Genomic DNA, 20,013 nt, shown 5'->3' with positions numbered 1-20,013 from the left:
GAAAACGCTGTCCAGCAGCTCAGTTCAGTGTGGGCTGCAGATTATGATGGGTCTTGAATACATACCACGTTAAGACGGGGATTTTGATCTTATAGCTGGTTGAGAGCTAGCGGAGAATTATAAGCATGGAAACAACATTATTGGATTTGCTATTTATGAGACATCTGTTAATCATCTATCATGTACCAAGCACTGTGCTAGCCCTGAGGATTCCAAGAGGAATAAGTTCTTGACATTTTAATTTTCTTTGGTGACCCATTTCTCAAGTGCCCCACCTGGAAAACAATGTAGAATGTTGTCGCTGTGATTTCACAGTATTCAAAGTCCTTAAGGTGGTGTTTAATGATGGCATTCAAGGATCATAAAGTATAAATAGTACGCTTCATGTAAAAAAACACTTTGTAAAGTATCATATAGTATGTCATAAAATTTGATAATGTAACAAGCGTTATTTCTACCAAGGCAGAAGTGAGTGCCTCCCTCTTTGCCTCAGCCGATCTAGTGAAGTGATTAACATGTATGGCAGATAATCACAACACGTTGTGATAAGTGTGACAATAGAGGTAATGGCCAAATGTGTGCTAGTATGAAAGCCTGGAGGTGAGTGTCGGGAAAAGTGAGGACTTCACCAAAGAGGTGAACTTTTGTCAAGCAGAAGACTGGGACAGGATATTCCAGGCGGAGGGAATAGCCCATGTGACCCTCCCGGGGATAAAGTGGCAGAAAGTTTCAAGTTCTGAAAGCTTGGTGGTGGTGGAGGAGGAGGTGTTGGGAGCTGGAGCTCGGGGAGGCAGGGCTGTCTTTAAATTATAAAGGGTCTAGAGCTGTCATACCTTGTTGGTGGGAGTATAAAATGATATCAGCACCTTGAGGAAAGGTCTGGCAGTTCCTTAGAAAATTAAATATACACCTCCTCGGTGGCCCAGCACTTACACGCTTGGGTGTTAGTGATTTACCCCAGAGAAATATTTATTTTATGATACAAAAGACTTGTACAAGAATGCATATAGAGCTTCCTTTATAATAGCTCCCAACTTGAAATAATTCAATGTTTCTCTGTAAAAGAAAGGATAAACAGGTTAGCAATAAGACTAATACACTGATACACTCAACAACATAAGCTATTACGGTGAGTGAAAGATCCTTACACCAAAACAAGCCTGTACTGTATTTTTCCATTTATATGACGTTCTAAAGCCTGCAAACCCAGCAATAGATTAAAAAGTCAAAACAGTGGTTGTCTCTAGGGGGGATACAAGGGTGGGATTGTCTGGAAAGCGGTATGAGGGAATTTTCTGAGTGATGGAAAGGTCTAATATTTTGGTAGGGGTCTGGGTTACATTGAGTGTATGTGTTTATCAAAACTCACCCAATAATAAACTTAAGATTTGTACATTTCACTGTAAATAGATTTTATTTCTACCCTCCTTCCTTCCCCCAAAAGAGAACCGTGAACTCTGGACACAAGTTAAAGGTATGCATGCTGAAGCATTCAGAATGAAGTGCACTGAGGTCTGCACCTTACTTGGAAATGGGTCAAAAATAAGACGAGTTGATATTTGCATAGATGGATGATGTATATGTGATAAAACAAGTATACTAAAACATTGTAGACTCTAGTGGTGGGTGTGTGGCTATTTGAAGTATGATCGTCTCAACTTCACTGTGTGTTTGAAATTTTTTGTAATAAAATGAAAGATACAAAGGTTCTTACATACTGCTGTGTAAGGAATTTGGTCTTTACTCTGGGGAACTAATGAACACTTTTAAGAGGAGTTACTAGATATGAATTGGGGAAGAGGAGTTCTTAGATATGAGTTGGGGAACCAATGAATGCTTTTAAGAGGAGTTCTTAGATATGAGTTTTAGAAGAGAAAGAGATTCAAGGCATATAGAAACTGAGGACTCTCTTTTAGTTCTCCTGGTAAGGAAAGAGGAGAATGTGAACGAGTACCAGGGATGGAGTGGAGAGGATGGATCCTGGAGAGATTTAAGGGACAGAATTGTTAGGATTCAGTGAAATCAACCAGGTGATGGCAGGAGTTGGGAGAGGAAGGAAACTGAACTGGTGCACAAGTCCAAGGGGAGGGACCACACCTAGGGGATGGTGTATGGCAGTGATGGGCCATACATCCGGAAATCCTGAACCTCAGACAGAAGGCTTTAGCACGAAGTGAAGGTGGAATGCTCTAGAACTAACAATTGGGAGCTGAGAGAATGTCAGCCATCCTTTGCCTTTGCCAAAACCCCAGTTCTCCTTTGGAGAGTGTGGACCAGTGACATACAGCAGGGCCTAGCGGAAATGATTAGAGCCAGAGCTTGGATGTCTGCGGTTGGGGGCTCACAGAGTTGACCTCAGCTGCTCTGTTTGCACACCATTTATCAGAAGATTGCTGGCACCAGTGGCTTAGAGAGAGTGAGGCAGTTCAGGCCCAAGAGGCTCTCCACTTGTTCAGGGGAGAGGTGGCGCAGGATGGAGCATGGGGGTGTTTGATTTCTTTTCCTTCTCCACCGAAGAGGGTTTTCATTTCCAGCTCAAGTGTTATTTTTAAAAGAAGGGATGGCGCACAGAGAAAGTGTCACTGTGTGACAGCACAGAGATTTCTGTACAGCTCTCCATAATGCCACACCATGAGCATGCTGCCGATGTAACTGTCCAGTTGGCTCTCGTCTCACACGGCCCTCAGTTGTGCAAGGCTGAGCACTCAGGGCTTTTCTGTATAAGGGTAGACTACCTTTTCCCCGGGGGACCTTTTCTCAAAATGTAGCCCTTCTGTCTCCAACTAGAGTTTAATCTTCTGAAAGCCTGGGACCGTGCTGTGTTTTCTATTGTTTTGGGGTTTTTGACGGGGGGAGGTGGTGGTGGTGTATCCATTATGGTGCTAGGCAGACACATTGTGTAACCAACACTGAGTACCTTTTATGCAGTGGGCACGGTGCTGGGTGACAGAGGCCACAGTGAGTCAGTCATTGTCCCTGATCTTGTGCACTTTACAGAATTCAGGGGAAGAGGGCATCAAACCAGGAATTACCCATCTAAGTATTTAATTACACTCCTGATGCGTCCCAAAGGAAAAGTAGAGGGTGCTGGGTGTAACAGGGGACTTAACTTAAATCAGAAGAAGGGGGTGAGGCCAGGGGCAATCAAGGAAGCCTCATCCAAGTAACAGACTGAAACCTGAAGGATGCTTGGTAGGAGCTGGTCAGGCCACAAGTGCATAGTGCAAAGGGAGAAGCATGCGCAGAAATCTTCAGGGAGGGTGGAGTGTAACACTGGGGAAGAAAGAAGGCAGTTGGGGCTGGACCAGGGTGAGCAGCGGCAGGCTGTGGTGTACGAGTGAGGCTGCCCAGAGATCACGTCCCGTCACGTAGCGCCTCGCAGGCCATAGCCGGCATTTGGAGTTTTATTCACAGAGGGGCCGTGAGCCCCTGAGGAGTTCCACACGGGTGAATAATACTCACTTTCCATTTTTAAAAGATCATCACCCGGGCTATAGTAGAGAGAACAGGAAGTGGCTCGGTCTGACCCAGGGAAGCTGCTCAGTGATTTAAGTGAACATAGAACGTGGCCCTGTGATGTCTCTTACTCTTTCTCTCTCCTTTGTCCAATTGCTGACCCCATGGGAATGCGACAGCGACGGTGGGGCCGGGGAGCTCCGGGAAGGCTCTCTTGCTTGGCCTTAGCTGTTGACAGACGCGGCCCCGCGTGCTCTGGCCCTGGGTCTGCGTGCAGTACTTCGTCGCACGCCTCTGGTGTGTGTGAGCCAGCTTGAGTTCTTAAACCCTAACCTTTTATTCCAGGCACCCAGGTGCCTTCCCTGAAAATGTCTCTCTCTCTTTTTTTTTAAGAGACTCCTGCCAAACCCCCAAAGAGAACCCCCCTGAGCTGGGGATGCTCTCCAGTAGTCACAGTCCTGGAAAGGAAGTGGCAGTTGCCATCTGCCCCACATTCAGCCTGGGCTGTGGACTGACTGGGTTGGGTTGACGTTTCAGCACCACTGCCAGAGTTTGCCAGTCTCTGACTTTGTGCCCACGGTTCCTGATGGGGGGCAGGGGGAGAAAGTTGAATATCTCTAGTCTTCCCCCATCTGGGTGTTCTTTCTGCCTGAGGAAGGGACTGCTTAGACATGTTCCCCAGAAGGAGCTGGCACATGGTGATTTTTAATATGAGAGATTGATGTTAAAAAAAAAACCCAAAACCCAAAACTCCTAGTCCCCACTGAAATCAGTGTTGACAAATGATACAGATTGACCTTTTCTCCCGTAAAATCTTTGTTGTGCTCCTTGCCATCTGTGACAGAGTGTTGAAAATTTTTGTTCCTTCTGAAACTTTTGGCAAAGTCGTCTTCAATGTGAATGTACAGTAGATGGGAGTTTGTCAGCCTCTTGGTTGTTGCTGTCTGTGGGAGCTCACAGACACCGCGACCGTGTGCCCAGCTACTCACTGAACAGAGGGCTCTGTCCCACCTGGTCAGCTGCAGAGGCCCCTGGCCTGTCACTGTGTCTTTTCCCTTCCTTACCTTCCCTAGCTGTGCATGGCTTACTGCTAAAGGGAGGGGATGGTGGCAGGAGAGAGTGGACCAAGGTGAGGGCCAGGAACTGGCACACCTATATTCAGGCCCTGGCCCTGCCGCTAAGTAGCAGGACTAAGGCCACCTAGGCTTTTCTCGGTGCCTCAGTTTCCCATCTGGCCCAATGGAGATTGTAATACATGGCCTGCTTACTTCACAAGGCTCTCAAAGATCAAAGCAGGTTTCTGTGGTTCAATCCCAACCTGGAAATAGATTTCCTGAACTGCACAGGTTTTAAGAGATTTGTTTTTTTAAAGTTTGTTGCCTGAATTTAAAAATAAGGAGATTTGGGGGCACCTGGGTGACTCAATCGGTTATATGTCTGACTCTTGATCTCAGCCTAGGTCTTGATCTCAGGGTTATGAGTTCAAGCCCTGCATTGGTCTCCATGCTGGGTGTGGAGCCTACTTAAAAATCAATCAATCAATCAATCAATCAGGAGATTTCACAGAAAACTCCAGCTTCTCTTGGAAGTCAAAAAACTTGGTAACCCTCAGCCCACCTTCCTCCATGGCGATGGGCTGGATTTGAAGAGTGGCTGCTTATGAGCTGGGGCGTGCACTTCTGGTTGGTGCAGTCCCCAACCCGTGGTCCTTCTGCCAGCAAGTCCGTGTCACTGGCCTCTGTCTATACATTGTGTTATACCTGGACAGTTTCCCGCTTTTGCACAATCTGTCTGGTCCCTGTTAGCATTTGGATTTAATGCCCTTGATTTCAAAAAGATATTCCAGATTTAGAACTTTATGCTAAATTAGGTATCCTACAGATACTGAGGATTTGGGGGGGGATTACGGATGGAACCCTATACCCATCACATACCTTTCATGTGCTTGGTGCTCTGCTTATCATGTAACCCTCCCCTAAAGCATGAGGGAGATATCAGCCGCCCTTGACAGGTGAGAGGACAGGGTTTCACGGAGATCGTGGCCCGCGTGAGCCAGGGTTGGAGCTAACCTGTCGGACTGTGAAGGAAGACTGCATGGTCTCCATGCACAGTGGATGTGGTGGCGCAGCCCCTGCCCCTGCCCCCGAAGCTGCCTGTATGTATTTATATCCGCAGTAGGCGTGTAGGGAAGGGCCCTTTGTATGACTTGCAGTGGTGTAGTCTTTTTATAAAATACTTTTACATAAAACTACAGAATATTTTGGGGTACTTTTTTCTCTTCTCCTTTAAAGCAGAGTCACCCCCTTTTCCCCCAGTGTCTTTTTCAGAATTAATATTAAGCAGATAGAAAGAAGCTGTGTGCAGAGTCCTACCTTGGCATGGGGTTATTTTTCCTCCCGGGGCCACTGAAGTACCTCCTGTGTCCTAGGGCTCTGAGGAGCTGTTTAAAAACCACTAGTTGAATCTTAATTTCTGCAGTTGAGAAAATGGAGGCCAAAGAGATCCAATAGCTTGTCCCATGTTGCCCATACTGTTTTATCTGCTGGCTAAATTCCACTTTACTGGGTTCTCTGTCTGATGCTTCAGAAAAGGTTCTGAGGGTTATTACATGCTCATCTTCTCTTCCTTGTGTCATTTGAAGAGAAATTGCATCAAGTCAACAGCCTTCATTGGGTTAAATCTTATTTTAAAAGGGAAACAAAGAGTTTGTAGGGTGGAAAAGTGGAAGACAAGAGCAGAATATGGGTCCGGACGAGGTTTTCCCCATTTTAGTATCCTCTGGTTCCTTTCATCTCAGACAAGTGGAAGCCATTCCTGAAAGTGTAGTTGGGACTTCTGTTAGGAAATGATATTTCTTTTACCTGTAGGAAATAAGCAGGTTGAAGTTTTTTTGTGGCTAGGATCTATGCCCAATATTAAATATCCACCCAAGCCTCTTTGGCAGCAGCTCCAGAAACCCTGTCTCAGCCCGTGCTGGGCTTCTGTTGTCTCTTAGTCCTGGCTCTCATCGTTCTCATTGTCTGCCCAGCTGTTTCCCATCTCTGTGCACAACGCTCTGGAGATAGTCACTGTGGTGTTTTTCTTCTCTTGCCCGTTACCTTATCACCCCCACCCCTCGCGGGTCAGGTCTCAATTCATTCAGAGCAGCCCCTGGGGCCTGATACTATCTAGCATGATTCAGTCTTTGAGACAAAGCCCGGAGAGGTACTACATACGTGTCGGTTTTCAGGAGCCCCATCGCTGGTGCTGACAATCATGATTAGGCTCCCAAGGAGGTTCTGCTTAAAGAGCTTCAGCCATGAAAATGACGTGGAGGCCCATGATCTCTTGTTGGTGTCAGAGGTGAAAATTTTTAGAGATGATAGAATTCTCCCTCTGTATATAAATTCTCACTTGTCTGCTTCTCACAGAAGAGAATTAAGCACTTTTGTCCTCTTTGCTTGAGAGGTAGAAGTCCACGTGACCTCAGTAATTCATCCGTGACTCTGATCCTGTGCTTATTAAATAAAACCTTCCATCAGGAAGGTGCTGGAGAGCAGCTAATCCTAGGAGTTTAAATGCTGAAGGATCTATAGAGAAATGTAAATTAAAATCGTAACGAAATATCACTATACACTAGAATGGCTAAAAGAAAAAGATTAACAATACCAAGTGTTGATGAGGGCGTGGAACAGCGAGAACTCTCATGTGTGGCTGTTGGGAGTGCAAAATGGTACAACTGTTATGGAGAACTATTTAGTAGTTTCTTATAAAGCTGAATAAATATTTATGATATGTCCCAGCAACTCCATTTCTAGTTATTTGCTCAAGAGAAATAAATACTTACGTCTACAAAAAGTGGACTTCTATATGAACGTTTAATTTATAACAGCCCAAAGTAGAAACACTGCAAATGTTCTTTAACAGGTGAGTGGATAAACTAATTGTGGAATATCTATATAATAGAATACTAGTCTGCAATTAAAAAAAAAAACAACCAAACTACTGATAAATGTAGCAATGAGGATAAATCTCAGAAATATTATACAGAAGAAGCCAGACATAATAGTATATACTGTATGATTCCATTTACTCTGGAGCAAGCAAAACTAATCCATAGGACAGAACGCAGATCGGAAGTTACATGAGCTAGTATGGGAAGGAGCAGATGCCTGCGGAGAGGCACAAGGAACTGTTCACTGCCCTGGACTGATGGAGGTGATGGTGTGTAGTGTATAATGTATGAAGGTGTGAAAACTCATCAAACTCTACACTTAAAAGGGTGCATTGTATTGTATATAAAGTTGGTTTAAAACATTTAAAAAGATGAAGGATATAGTCTGCACTCTCCCACTAACTGGCTGTGTGTATTTTTGTAAAAGGAGCTTAATCTCTCTACATTTCTTTCCTATCAGGAAAATGAGGACAGTGGGTAGTTCATCTACCTCATTCAGTTATTGTGAAAATATAAATGAAATAATTTATTTTGAAATGCCTTTGAAAAAGTATAAAATCAAATACAAATGCTGGGTAGGGGCAAATTCCATAAACTCCTCTTTAGGGAAGGGAAGGGAAGCAAGAACTGTGATAACCAGTGTATGAGCCCTATATATATATATATATATATTCACTTTGTGTACCACTGGCTGTGAGACTTCCTCCCCTATATTCACTTTGTGTACCACTGGCTGTGAGACTTCCTCCCCTGGCCATCAGTAAGATGAGAGGTTAGACTAGATCAGACGGAGGAGACTCAGCCTTTCAGATGTGTTTCCTTTAGCTCTGTAGTGTCAGCCTCTTCAGCTTTAATTTAAAATGTGATTGTTGCCTGGATATTTCACATACGATTTTGGGTTTCCAGCTTATCTTTAACACTAGCAGATCTGGGCTTATGTTCCCGTGGCACAGCGTACCTGGAGTTGTGTAGTGGCTGTTCCTTTATATGAGCCATTGCTTCAGTTTCCCATGGTTCCTCCCCCACCACTTTCCGTAGCCTTTTCTATTCTCTGTAGTAACAGTAAGAGGGAAGTTAATTAATTTTTGAGGGCCTTCTGCATGTTAGGCACTATTCTAGGGCATGAGGATACAGAGGGGAACCAAAGAGACGAAAACCTCTAATCTCATGGTGAGTGACAAGTACCCATCCACATCATTAAAAATTAGGGGGACTACCCTATGACCCAGCAATTGCATTACTAGGTATTTATCCAAAGGATACGAGCATAGTGATTCAAAGGGGCACCTGAACCCCAATGTTTATAGCAACAGTGTCCACAATAGCCAAACTATGGAAAGAGGACAGATGTCCATTGACAGATGAATCAATAAGAAAGAGGTGGTATATATATATATATATACAATGGGATATTACTCCGCCATCAAAAAGAATGAAATTTTGCTATTTGCAGTGATGTGGACAGAACTAGAGGGTATTATGCTAAGTGAAATAAGTCAGTCAGAGAAAGACAGATACCATAGGATTTCACTCGTGTGGAATTTAAGAAACAGATGAACATAGGGGAAGGGAAGGAAAAATAAAATAAGACAAAAACAGAGAGGGAGATAAACCATAAGAAACTCTTAACTATAGGGAACAAACTGAGGATTGCTGGAGGGGAGGTGGGTGGGGGTGGGGTAAGTGGGTGATGGGCATTAAGGAGGGCACTTGTGATGAGCACTGGGTGTTCTATGTAAGTGATGAATCACTAAATTCTACCTGAAACTAATAATGCAGTATATGTTAAATTGAATTTTAAAAAAGTTTTTTAAGCAAAAATAATTTTAAAAAATTAGGGGGAGAAATACCCAAGAGTGCTCTATATATTTTAGGGAAAGTGGGAGAAACCATGTTTCTTTGTGGAAGTAAAAGGATATTCCGACCTGTTTAAGGGGCTAATGTGTGTCTGTGTCAAAATTATCACGGCGATTTCACTTGCTTACCTCACATAATGGAATGAATCCTTTTTCCCTTTGTGATTCAATAAGTTCATGAATTTTCCCCCAGAATGGATTCCAGTGAAATCATAGGGAATATCTTAGCGTTTCAAAAAAGAATGCAAGTAGGCCGAGAGACTGGCACAGATACCAGTGGGCAGATTGGCACAGCTCTGCTGCATGTTAGCTTTTCTTACCTCTGTCCAAACCCTCCCCAGCGCGGCTTTACGTTTTTCCATTTAATCAAGGTCTTGGGATGCAACTCAATCTGAAGTAAGCATCTCTATTGCCAGTCTTATAGTTGCCTTCTTCGGTAACAGCCTGAGCTCTGCTTAGCTGTGGCTGAGAATCTTCGTACCCTGGTCTGTACGGCGGCCCCGGGCCTGTGCTAGAGCGGTACCTCGAGTGGTGCTCTCACCCCTCTTCTTTCTCACGGAGTAACTTACATCTCTAGTTGGTCAACTGCACACTGATAGTGACCAACATCTTTAAACTGACACATCCTAGCAGCCTTTGAATTTGATCAAGAAGCTCTGACTTACATGCTTCTCACCTGCAAATAAGCCCTTTTGTGGGCATGGAAGCTAAATCACGTGGTTCCATCTGTGTTAGGCATACAGGCTCATTGCTTTACCTTTAGCTCTGTGATGGTCACAGGCTTTGAGAATCTTGGCTGGCTCTTCTCAGCCCTTTGTGCTTGCTTGATCGTGATGTAGGCATATGCCACATTTCTTCAGTTTCGGCTGGAAAGGTCATCTTGCTACCTGGCAAAGAAAACTACACTGCTCCCATCTGGTGGCAGTTATCTCGGATTGGTGCGTCATCAACCTGCTTCTGAAGGGACTGCCCCCACTTCGGTGGTTCCATGTATCACAGAACTGCAGACATGGTCCTTCCCAGCTCATGTTCTACAGCACTGTCGGATGTCTCCTTCGTATTTAAAGGGGCTGTTACACAGGTTTTCTCTAAGATGAGTAAAGTGGAAAGAACATTGTTTGGACAGTCAGCAGAGTGACACCATTTCAGGTTCTGCATAATTAGCCAGGAGACTCCTAAGCCTCACTTTCCTCTGCTCGTAAAGCAAGATGGTCAGATTTAATGCTGACTAGAAGCACTACTGATGCAAAGTCTGTAGTTCTGTTATTTTTTTTTTTTTTTTTTTTTTTTTAATTCAGATACCTGAGGCGTCTGGGTGGCTCAGTCGGTTGAATGTCAGCCTTCAGCTCAGGTCTTGATCTCTGGGTCCTGGGATTGAGTCCCACATCGGGATCCCTGCTCAGCGGGGAATCTGCTTCTCCCTCACTCTGCCCCTCTGCCCTGCTTGTGTGTGTTCTCGCACTCTATCCCAAATAAATGAAATCCTTAAAAAATATTCAAATACCTATAAAATGAATACTCACTTGGACTGTTTACAAAATAATTATGAATACACACAGATATTTTATAATTTATATTAGCATTTCTAATTCTGATTGAAAATAAGACGCATCATGAATTTAGTACCTTTTTGGGGAAAAGAAGATTAAGTACTACTGCATTCAATGTACATATTTATTACAAGAAAAATTCTGATAGCCTAAAAATTCCAGTGTAAAAAATACACATCTTAAAATTGAGATTGTGTGTGTGCGTTATAAGACCTCTACTCGTCAGTACATGGTAGGGTTTCAAACAAATTTTTAAAGTAAATTTCTAGAATTAAAATTGACGAGTGAGCAGTGTAAGCCGACTGTAAAGTATTGCAAGAAAATGGAAAATGTTACGGAGATACAAAGATTCAAGATGACCGTGGAAATTAAAGACTTTATGGCAAATCTTAGTGTTTACCTGACTCCTGAAGAAGGACGTTGTGCTAGGAAATCTACAAACATGCAGGCTCTGGTAAACATTATCAGAATGCACACTTGGAACATTTGAGCCCATTAACATTTTTGTAAACACAGAATTATGTGTGTATTATATGAAAACATGCAAGAGTGCTTTATGATTAAGGCTCTCTTTGGTTACAAGCTGCAGAAACCTATCCAAGACGACTTGAAAAAGGATACACACTGTGACCAGGAAATGGCCATGGACATCAACAGACAGGTGCTCAAGGCCCGGGGGCCTTAGAGGATGTAGAGAGATTCAACAGGACTGAAGTCTTCCGCCTCAAGATCTAGAGTCACTGCTTTTGCTCTGTATCAGTTTTGCATGTGGCTGCTAGCCCCAGCATTGCACCAGAGCCTCAGCTCAGCTTCCCACACTGGTGACTTCTCTCTATGTTCCTCTCCATCAGTTAGTGATCACCCGTGTGCAAACAATAGCCTCACAACTTTTTTTTTTTTTTTTTTTGCTACCCAGGTCAATGCACAGGATAGGTCAAACTAAATTATGATGGTGTATGAGCAGGCAGATGGACTAAGTGCCCAGTCTAACTGCTGCTTATCCCAAAGCCAGCAGCTTTGACAGCTTTGCTGCACCTTATCTGTCTATAAGCCCTGTTAACAATGGCACTGAACACCTTCTACAGTGTTTGGGGAATGAGATCGAAGGAAGGAGTTCTAAGAATCTGTGGAAATGCTAAGGTGTAACCAATCCAGAGCATTTAAGAATTTCTGTTAGAGTTATATAAACATTGTTAATGAATTTTGGTCTTTAAGAGAAAGATTGGTGTGGACATTAGAACATCTGCCCAGTAATTGAGTTATACTTTCCTGGTGTCTGCTATGGCAGGGAGCACTTTCATATCTATATTTTGTGTCTTCTCCATAGCCCATGAGGTAGGAAAGGCAGGAGGACTTCTCAAGGTCAATTGTTAGATCTAAGTTGGGGGAGGGGTGAGGAGGGTTGAAAAGGAAGAGAAAGCTTCTTGAATTTGACGTTATTATAACAATTATTAAAATAATTTCCAAGCCTCTCTGGTTAAGTGCTGGATTTAATTTTTTTTTTTTTTTTAAGTTCTTGGTCGAATCTAATCTCTTTGAGCCTCTGTTTTCTTTAGCTGGTAATAGTCTTTAAGAGAAAAATAACACCCAGCCTCATAGGATTGTAGTAAGAATTAATTAAGAGCTCAAAGTGCCTAGGTCAGCGGTTAGAATGTAGTTCTTTTTTCTTCCATCTGTTTGTTCATCTATTTATTTGTAGGTTTTTTGCAAGATAATTACTGTTCTTCTTTCTTCCTGACATAGGTGTTTAGGAACAATTTTTCTGAATCTTGCCACACAATCCCATAGCAATATCCCTGAGTCCCTTGAATCCAAGAGTGCCTTCTGGGCCAGGCCCACCCTCAGGTCTAGCTGATGATGGCATCAGTACCATTAACAGTGACAGCACAAAGCTGCAGCCACCGTAATTATCTGACTGACTTTTTGAACACGACTCAAAAGAGCTTGTATGTGTGTTTCCCTCACAGGTGGATTTGCTATCGTGTTTCTGGTGAGGACAAGCAATGGAATGAAATGTGCCTTGAAACGCATGTTTGTCAACAATGAGCATGATCTCCAGGTGTGCAAGAGAGAAATCCAGATAATGGTAAGGCTGCCCCTCAGACTTGGGATTGCTTGTCTAAAATGTGTCCTCTCATAAGAAAGGTGTTGGGGGGTTTGGGGAGGCTTGTTCCCTCCCTGAGATGGCAGGGGAGTCTCAGCACAAGATGAGGATGAAGAGGCACGGGGTGGAGCATGCTTCTCCCGTCTTGGTCACCCTTAGCTGGAAGGTTGGGGAGAAAGGAGCATATTGAGAGAACTGACCAACTTTTAAGGTCAGAGAAATGTTTGCGCGTCGGGAAAAGTTTATTTCATAACTTCATTCCCAGAACTAACTGTGGAGTTTAATCCAGAAACCTTAGCTGTCCAGTGAGCCTCTTCTAGTCTTGTCTACTGTCATTTACCAACCCTGGTTTTCATCCGTCTTGAGCTTCTCTGCATTCCATGAACATACCCTTCCATACCTTTATATTTTATATGTGTAGTTCTTTCCTTCAGAAATGGTTTTCCCTTTTTTTGGACTAGAAACCTCTTATACATACTCTATGATTCCATGTATAGAAGTCCAAGAACAGTGATCTGTGGTAACAGAGATCAGAAAGTGGTCATTTGAGTGTGGGAAATTGACTAGAAGGAGGCATGTGGGAACTTCCGGGGCCATAGAAACGTTTTGGGTAGTGGTCATACAGGGCTATACAAGTGTTAGAACTCAACTGAGTACCTTAAGATCTGTGAATTTTATTATATGGAAATTATACCTCACATCTTAAAAACTTTGTTTTTACAATTCAGATACATACTGTGTTTAAAGAAAGAGTTCCTGTTAGAGGTATATGCGGAAATATTTATAGATGAAATAACATGATGTCTTGAAGTTAATGAGTGGATTTAGAAGAGAAACAAAATTGGCAAAGGGTTACGATCAAAGCAGAGCGGTGGATACGTGGGAGTTTGTTAGTCTCTTTCACTTCTGTTTGATATTATACATTAAAAAACTTAGTCTTTTTTTTTAAGAGAGAAGGAGAGTGTGACTAGGGGGGAGGGGCAACGGGAGAGGAGGAGAGAGAATCTTTTTATTTTAAAGATTTTATTTATTTATTCGACAGGATAGAGACAGCCAGCGAGAGAGGGAACACAAGCAGGGGGAGTGGGAGAGGAAGAAGCAGGCTCATAGCAGAGGAGCCTGATGTGGGGCTCGATCCCACAACGCGGGGATCACGCCCTGAGCTGAAGGCAGACGCTCAACCGCTGTGCCACCCAGGTGCCCCGAGGAGAGAGAATCTTAAGCAGGCTCTACACCCAGTGTGGAGCCCAATGCAGGGCTCAATCTCATGACTCTGAGATCATGACCTGAGTTGAAATCAAGAGTCAAAGGCTTAACTGACTGAGCCACCCAGGCACACCCTTAAATAGTCTTTTATTCCTTTGTGTTTCCACAATACCTTTGTTTACACCAATTATATTGCTTAACTTGTTATCTTATAAGTAATTCTGCCATCAGAAGGGAAGTTTTTTAAAATCAGGAACTTTATATTCCAGCAGACTGCTTGACGTAAAGTAAATACAGCCGATCCTTGAACAACAAGGGGCTGGGGTGTTGACTCCTGAACAGTTGAAAATCCTCATATTACTTTTGACTCCCCCAAAACTTTACCGGTAGCCTGCTGTTGACTGCAAGTTTTACCAATAACAGTCAACACATATTTTGTATGTTATATGTATTATATACTGTATTCTTACAATAAAGGAAGCTAGAGGGAAGAAAATATTAAGAAAATCATGAGGAGGGGCAGCTTGGTGGCTCAGTGGGTTAAGCGTCTGACTCTTGATGTCAGCTCAGGTCTTGATCTCAGAGTTGGGAGTTCAAGCTCCACACGGAGCCTACTTAAAAAAAAAATAAGGAAAAAATCATAAGGAAAATACATTTACAGTACTATACTGTGTTTAAGGAAAAAACATGCATCTAGAGTTGCACAGTTCAAACTCGTTCAAGTGTCAGCTATGTTTAATAGACTTCGGATGAAATGAATGTATGAATAATGGTAATATCAGATGCAAATATTCACCTAGAGGTGATGATTCCTTTATGCCCTGATTTTAATGCTTTCGTAAAGAACAAAAAGAAGTCCAAAAAATGGGTGAAGGTGGCATAGTAGGAATTCCATGACGCTTTGCTTGCCCCGTCCCCCCCTGTGGAGTTGCCCTCTCGGGCTACTTAGAGTAACTAGCTGTACTGTAGTTGGGTTACTGAAAAAGACCTCAGGATTTTAGGGAGCCTGGTGCTATTTTAGATTCCAAAAAGCTGAAACCATTTGAGAAGAAACCATTTGCTGGGAGAAATAAGTGTTGCTGTCATCGTTGCAACACAAACAAAAACCCCAAGGCTCAATCAAACACATGGGGCCACCTGGATCTGTCCGCAAGGCACCAGTGCGCGCAGACTCTCACGCCACAGGGCTCCCAACAACCAGCCTCACTGCATGTCCCTCCACCAGCCACTAGGTTTTCTGGCTGCTTCTCTTTGCCCCTCCTCCCCTTGTCCCTGCCTCACTGAGCTCTCTCACACACACTCTGTTTCCTGTCTTTGCTTCTGCTGTTTCCTCTGCCTGGAATGCCCTTCTCATTCATTTTTCTGGCATTATGAAAGTAATCCCATTCTTTAACTTTCTCCCACTCATTCAGAAACATGTTTGAGGGCTGGCTCTGTGCGAGGCAGGTGTGGAACTGGGAGGGCACAGGTCCCTTATGAGCTCACAAAGTAACACACCTGATTGGGAACTGAGTTACATGAGTTCACGTTCTGGCCCAGCTGTATATTAGCTGTGAAAGATTTTGTTCTGTTTTGAGTTCATATTTTTTCAAAACTTAAATAACTCATATAGGTGAACTAAGCTTGTTCCCAAAAACTTCAGGCAATTCCCTGAGGGGCCCACCTCTGTCACTGCAAGGTCCCAGAACAATCACTTTTTGTTGATTCATTTGATGTGTTTCAAAAGAACGTGCTGATATTGCTAGTTCCTGATTGTTTTCTCCATTTTAGGCATTATATAGTATGGGAAGTAAAAATTTAGCCCTCTTTCATCCCCTGCACACCCTTCTCCCCAAATACCTGCAATCATGCTCATCTCCCATTCTGCGGCAACAGCAGTTAAGTTTTGGTAATATATTAGTTAGGGTAGTATTAGTTTTTACATGTACGAAAACACTGCTCTTGCAGAATCTTCCGGTGGACTAGGATTACTGTTCCTTTTCTGTATAACTCTCTTTTCACTGGAATTAATAATCTTTTTCAATTTTTTGATCTGTTTTTTCTGTGTACTCTTCAGCAGTTTAACTCCAAACTCTCCTTAGGCTGTAGAAATCATTTTTTAAAATACTTTTAAATGCATTTATGTGTTCTGTCCATTTTATCTTGGAAAAATCTCAGTCTCCTAACTCAGTGAAATCTGGATTGGTTGCTCTCTAGGCCTAATTTACAGTCTTATCTTGGAATTTCTTAGTCATTCCCTTTGCCTCGCTTTTTTGTTAGATTTCCTGACTCGTTTTTGTTTTACTTCCTCATTTTGGTGGAGCTTATCCTGTGGTAGCTTCCTTATGCATGGTAGGTGAATTTTTGAGATCTTGCAGGCCTGGAAGTGTCTTTACTTTATGTTCACACATGTGAAATCTCGTATATAAAGTTCTGGCTCAGGTTATCATTTCATTCAGATATTTGAAAGCGTTCCTGTACCGTATTTTAGCTTTCATTGTTGTGCATAGGAAGTCCGAAGTCATTCTAATATCGGCCCTTTGGGTGTGACCTGTTTTTTCTCCTTAGAAATTTATCAGTTTCCGCTTTGTTTACACTGTTATGAAATATCTTGATGATACACCTTGCTGTGTGCATTTATTTTTTATTAATAAATGGTGTTCCCATGTAATATAGAGATTTCTTGCATTGTGAGAAATTTTAGCTTGTCTCATTTGGTGATTTCCTTTTCTAATATTCTTGTTTTCTCCCTTTTATTTTTCATTTCTTTGGGTTTTTTTTCCCCCTCCACGTTCCAGCAGATTTCCTCAGCTTTACATTCCAACCACCCTACTGAATTTTTTATTTATCAGGCTTTTTAATTTCTAAGACCTTTCTGTTTGTTTTTGTTTTGTTTTGTTTTTAACTTTGATGAAGTCCAGTTTATCTGTTTTTCTTTTCGTGGAACATATTTTTGGTGTCATTTCTAAGAACTCTGCCTACCCCTTGATTCTGAAGATTTTGTCTTTTTTTCCTAAAAGTTTCACAGTTTTACATTTTATATTTACATCTGTGATCCATTTTGAGTTAATTTTTAGGTAAGGTGTGAGACTTACATGGAGGTTCATTTTTTGCCTCTGGGTATCCATTTGCTCCAGCACCCTTTGTTGGAAAGGCTATCTTTCGTCCATTGAATATGTTTGTCAGAAATCAGTTGGGGATATTTGTGAGGGTCCATCTCCAGACCCTCCTTTGTTCTATTCCCATTAATCTATATGTCTGTCCCTCTACCAATACCATATAACCTTGATTACTGTAGCTTTTTAATAAGTCTGGAAATCAGACTGATTTCTTCTACTTTTCCTAAAATTGTTTTACTTATTCTAGTTTTTTTGCCTTTTCACATAAATTTTAGAATAATCTTTATCTACAGAATGTCTTGCAAGTATTTTGATAGGAATTCCATTAAACCTGTATATGAATTTGGGGAAAATTGACATCTTTTCTGTTTAGTTTTCCAGTGAATGAACATGGTGCATCTCTCCATTTATTTGTATCTTTGATTTTTTTCATCAACATTAAGTAGGCTTTGTACATGTTCTTAGATTCAGACATAGATTTTTGGTTTTGTTTTGAGTGGTTATAAATGGTATTGGATTTTTAATTTTGGTGTCCATGTGTTTATTGCTAGTATGTAGAAAACAAATGGATTTTTCTTCATTCATTCATTCATTCGTTCATTCATTCATTTTAGAGAGAGCGAGTGCAGGTGTGGGGAGGGGCAGAGGGAGAGGGAGAGAGAATCTCAGACTCCCTGCTGAGTGCAGAGCCCAGCACAGGGCTCAATCCCACACCCAGATCATGACCTGAGCTGAAATCAAGAGTTGGATGCTTAACTAAGCTTATCACCTAGGTGCCCCAACCAATTAATTTTTCTGTGTTTATCTTTTATCCTATAGCCTTGCTAAATTTATTTACTAGTTCTGGAATTTTTTTCTAGATTCCTTAGGATTTTCTACATAGACCATTGTGTTACCTGCAAAGAGAGGTGGTTTTATTTCTTCCTTTCTGATCTGTATCCTTTTAATTTCCTTTTCTAGCATTCTTGCATCAGCTAGAATTTGCAATACTATGTTGAGTAAGAATGGTGAGTGGACATCCTTGCCTTCTTTCCAATCTTAGGAGGAAAGAAGATTTGCACTATTAAGCATAAGTTTAATTGTAGTTTTAAAAAACAGATATAAAAAATAAATTTGAGAAAGTTACCCTCTACTCCTATTTTTCTAAGAGTTTTTATCATGAATGGGTATTGAAGCTTGTCAGATGTTTTTTTCTCTGCATCGATTGATATGTTCATGTGATTTTTCTTCTTTAGCTTTCATATAGTATATTACATTGACTCATTTTCAAATATCCAACCAAACTTGCATCCCTGCAATAATCCTCACTTGATAGTGGTCTATAATTATTTTTATATATTTTTTAATTCTATTTGTTAATATTTTGGTTAGGATTTTTACATCTGTAGTGAGGGTCAGTGGTCTGGTTTATTAATCTGTTTCTGGTTTTGGTATTAGGGTAATTCTGGCTTTATAACATGAGTTGAAAGTTAGAAACTGTTCCCTCCTCTTCTGTTTTCTGGAAAAGATTTTGTAGAATTGGTGTTTGTTCTTCTTTAATTAAGCATTAGTTGGAATTCTCCAGTAAAACCACGTGGGCCTGGGGATTTCTTTTTTGGCAGTTATTAAGTTACAAAATCCGTTTCCTTAATACTTATGGGGTTATTCAGATTATCCATTTTATATTAGGTGAGTTATAATAGTTTATATTTTTGAGGAATTGGTCCATTTCATTTAAGTTAAGTCAAATTTATGCAATGTAGAGTTAGTTGTTAGTCGTATCCTTTGATGTGTGCCGGGTCTGTGGTAAAATCCCTGATTCATTTCTGATATTGGTAATTTGTAACTTATTTCTTTTTTTCTTTGTTGGTATTGCTAGAGGTTTGCCACTTGATGTTTTGAAAGAACCATCGCTTTGTTTAATTGATTTTCTCTATTTTTCCATTTCTCCTTTCATAGATTTTTGTTCTTATATTTATTATTTATTTCTTTCTGCTTGCTTGGGGTTTATTTTTTTCTTCTTTTCCTGGGTACTTGAGGTGGGAGTTGACATATTGGCATGTCACTATAATCTAGAGTTCGTAGTTTATGTTAAGGTTACTCTTGGTATTATACATTGAGTTTGGTATTGTGTTATGGTTTTGACAAATGTATAACATGTTATCTACCATTATAGTATCATAAGGAATAGTTTCACTGCCCCAGACATTGCCTGTGCTCTGCCTGTTGATCCCACCAAATCCCCCAACCCCTGATAACCACTGATTTCTATTTTACTGTCTCCATAGTTTGGCCTTTTTTAGAACATCATATAGTTGCAGTCATTCAGTGTAGCCTTTTCAGATTGGCTTCTTTCACTTAATAGGCATTTAAGTTTCTTCCATGTCTTTTCATGGGTTGATAGCTCATTTCTTTGTAGAGCAGAATAATATTCCATTGTATGGATATTTCACAGTTTATCCATTCGTCTATTGAAGAACATCTTGGTTGCTTCCAAGTTTTAGCAATTATGAATAAAAGCTGTTATAAACATCTGTGTACAGGTTTTGTGTGGGTATAAATTTTCAACTCATTTGGATATATTGCATAGATGATCAACTAAGCAATTATTTTTTCAATTCTGAGGATTTCTTTTTGTTTTTAAGCCAGTATCTAAATTTTTATTTTATTTTAATTTTCCTCTAACTTTTAAAAATTGTGGTCAAAACCACATAACTTAAAATTTAGCATCTTAACCATTTTTAAGTGTACGGTATTATTAACTGTTGGCACAGTGTTGTACAGCAGATCTCTAGAACTTATTTAGCTGTTTTATAGACCTCATGTAAGT

At 41.4% G+C, this 20,013-nt stretch overlaps 1 protein-coding gene across 10 annotated transcripts in view; it reads left to right on the top strand.

Annotated features, from left to right (window-relative positions):
- Positions 1-20,013, top strand: part of AAK1 (AP2 associated kinase 1) — a 163,290-nt gene that overhangs the window by 63,595 nt on the left and 79,682 nt on the right. For all 10 annotated transcript variants that reach the window (XM_044377535.3, XM_026483910.4, XM_057309408.1 and 7 more), the window contains exon 3: positions 12,764-12,882. In XM_044377535.3, the coding sequence (XP_044233470.2) occupies positions 12,764-12,882 (119 nt within the window). The remainder of the gene's footprint in view (positions 1-12,763; positions 12,883-20,013) is intronic.

The sequence above is a fragment of the Ursus arctos genome, unplaced genomic scaffold (assembly GCF_023065955.2).
Source record: "Ursus arctos isolate Adak ecotype North America unplaced genomic scaffold, UrsArc2.0 scaffold_8, whole genome shotgun sequence".
NCBI lineage: Eukaryota > Metazoa > Chordata > Mammalia > Carnivora > Ursidae > Ursus > Ursus arctos.
The sequence above is the reverse complement of the archived record's forward strand: the minus strand, read 5'-3'. Positions and strand labels throughout refer to the sequence as shown.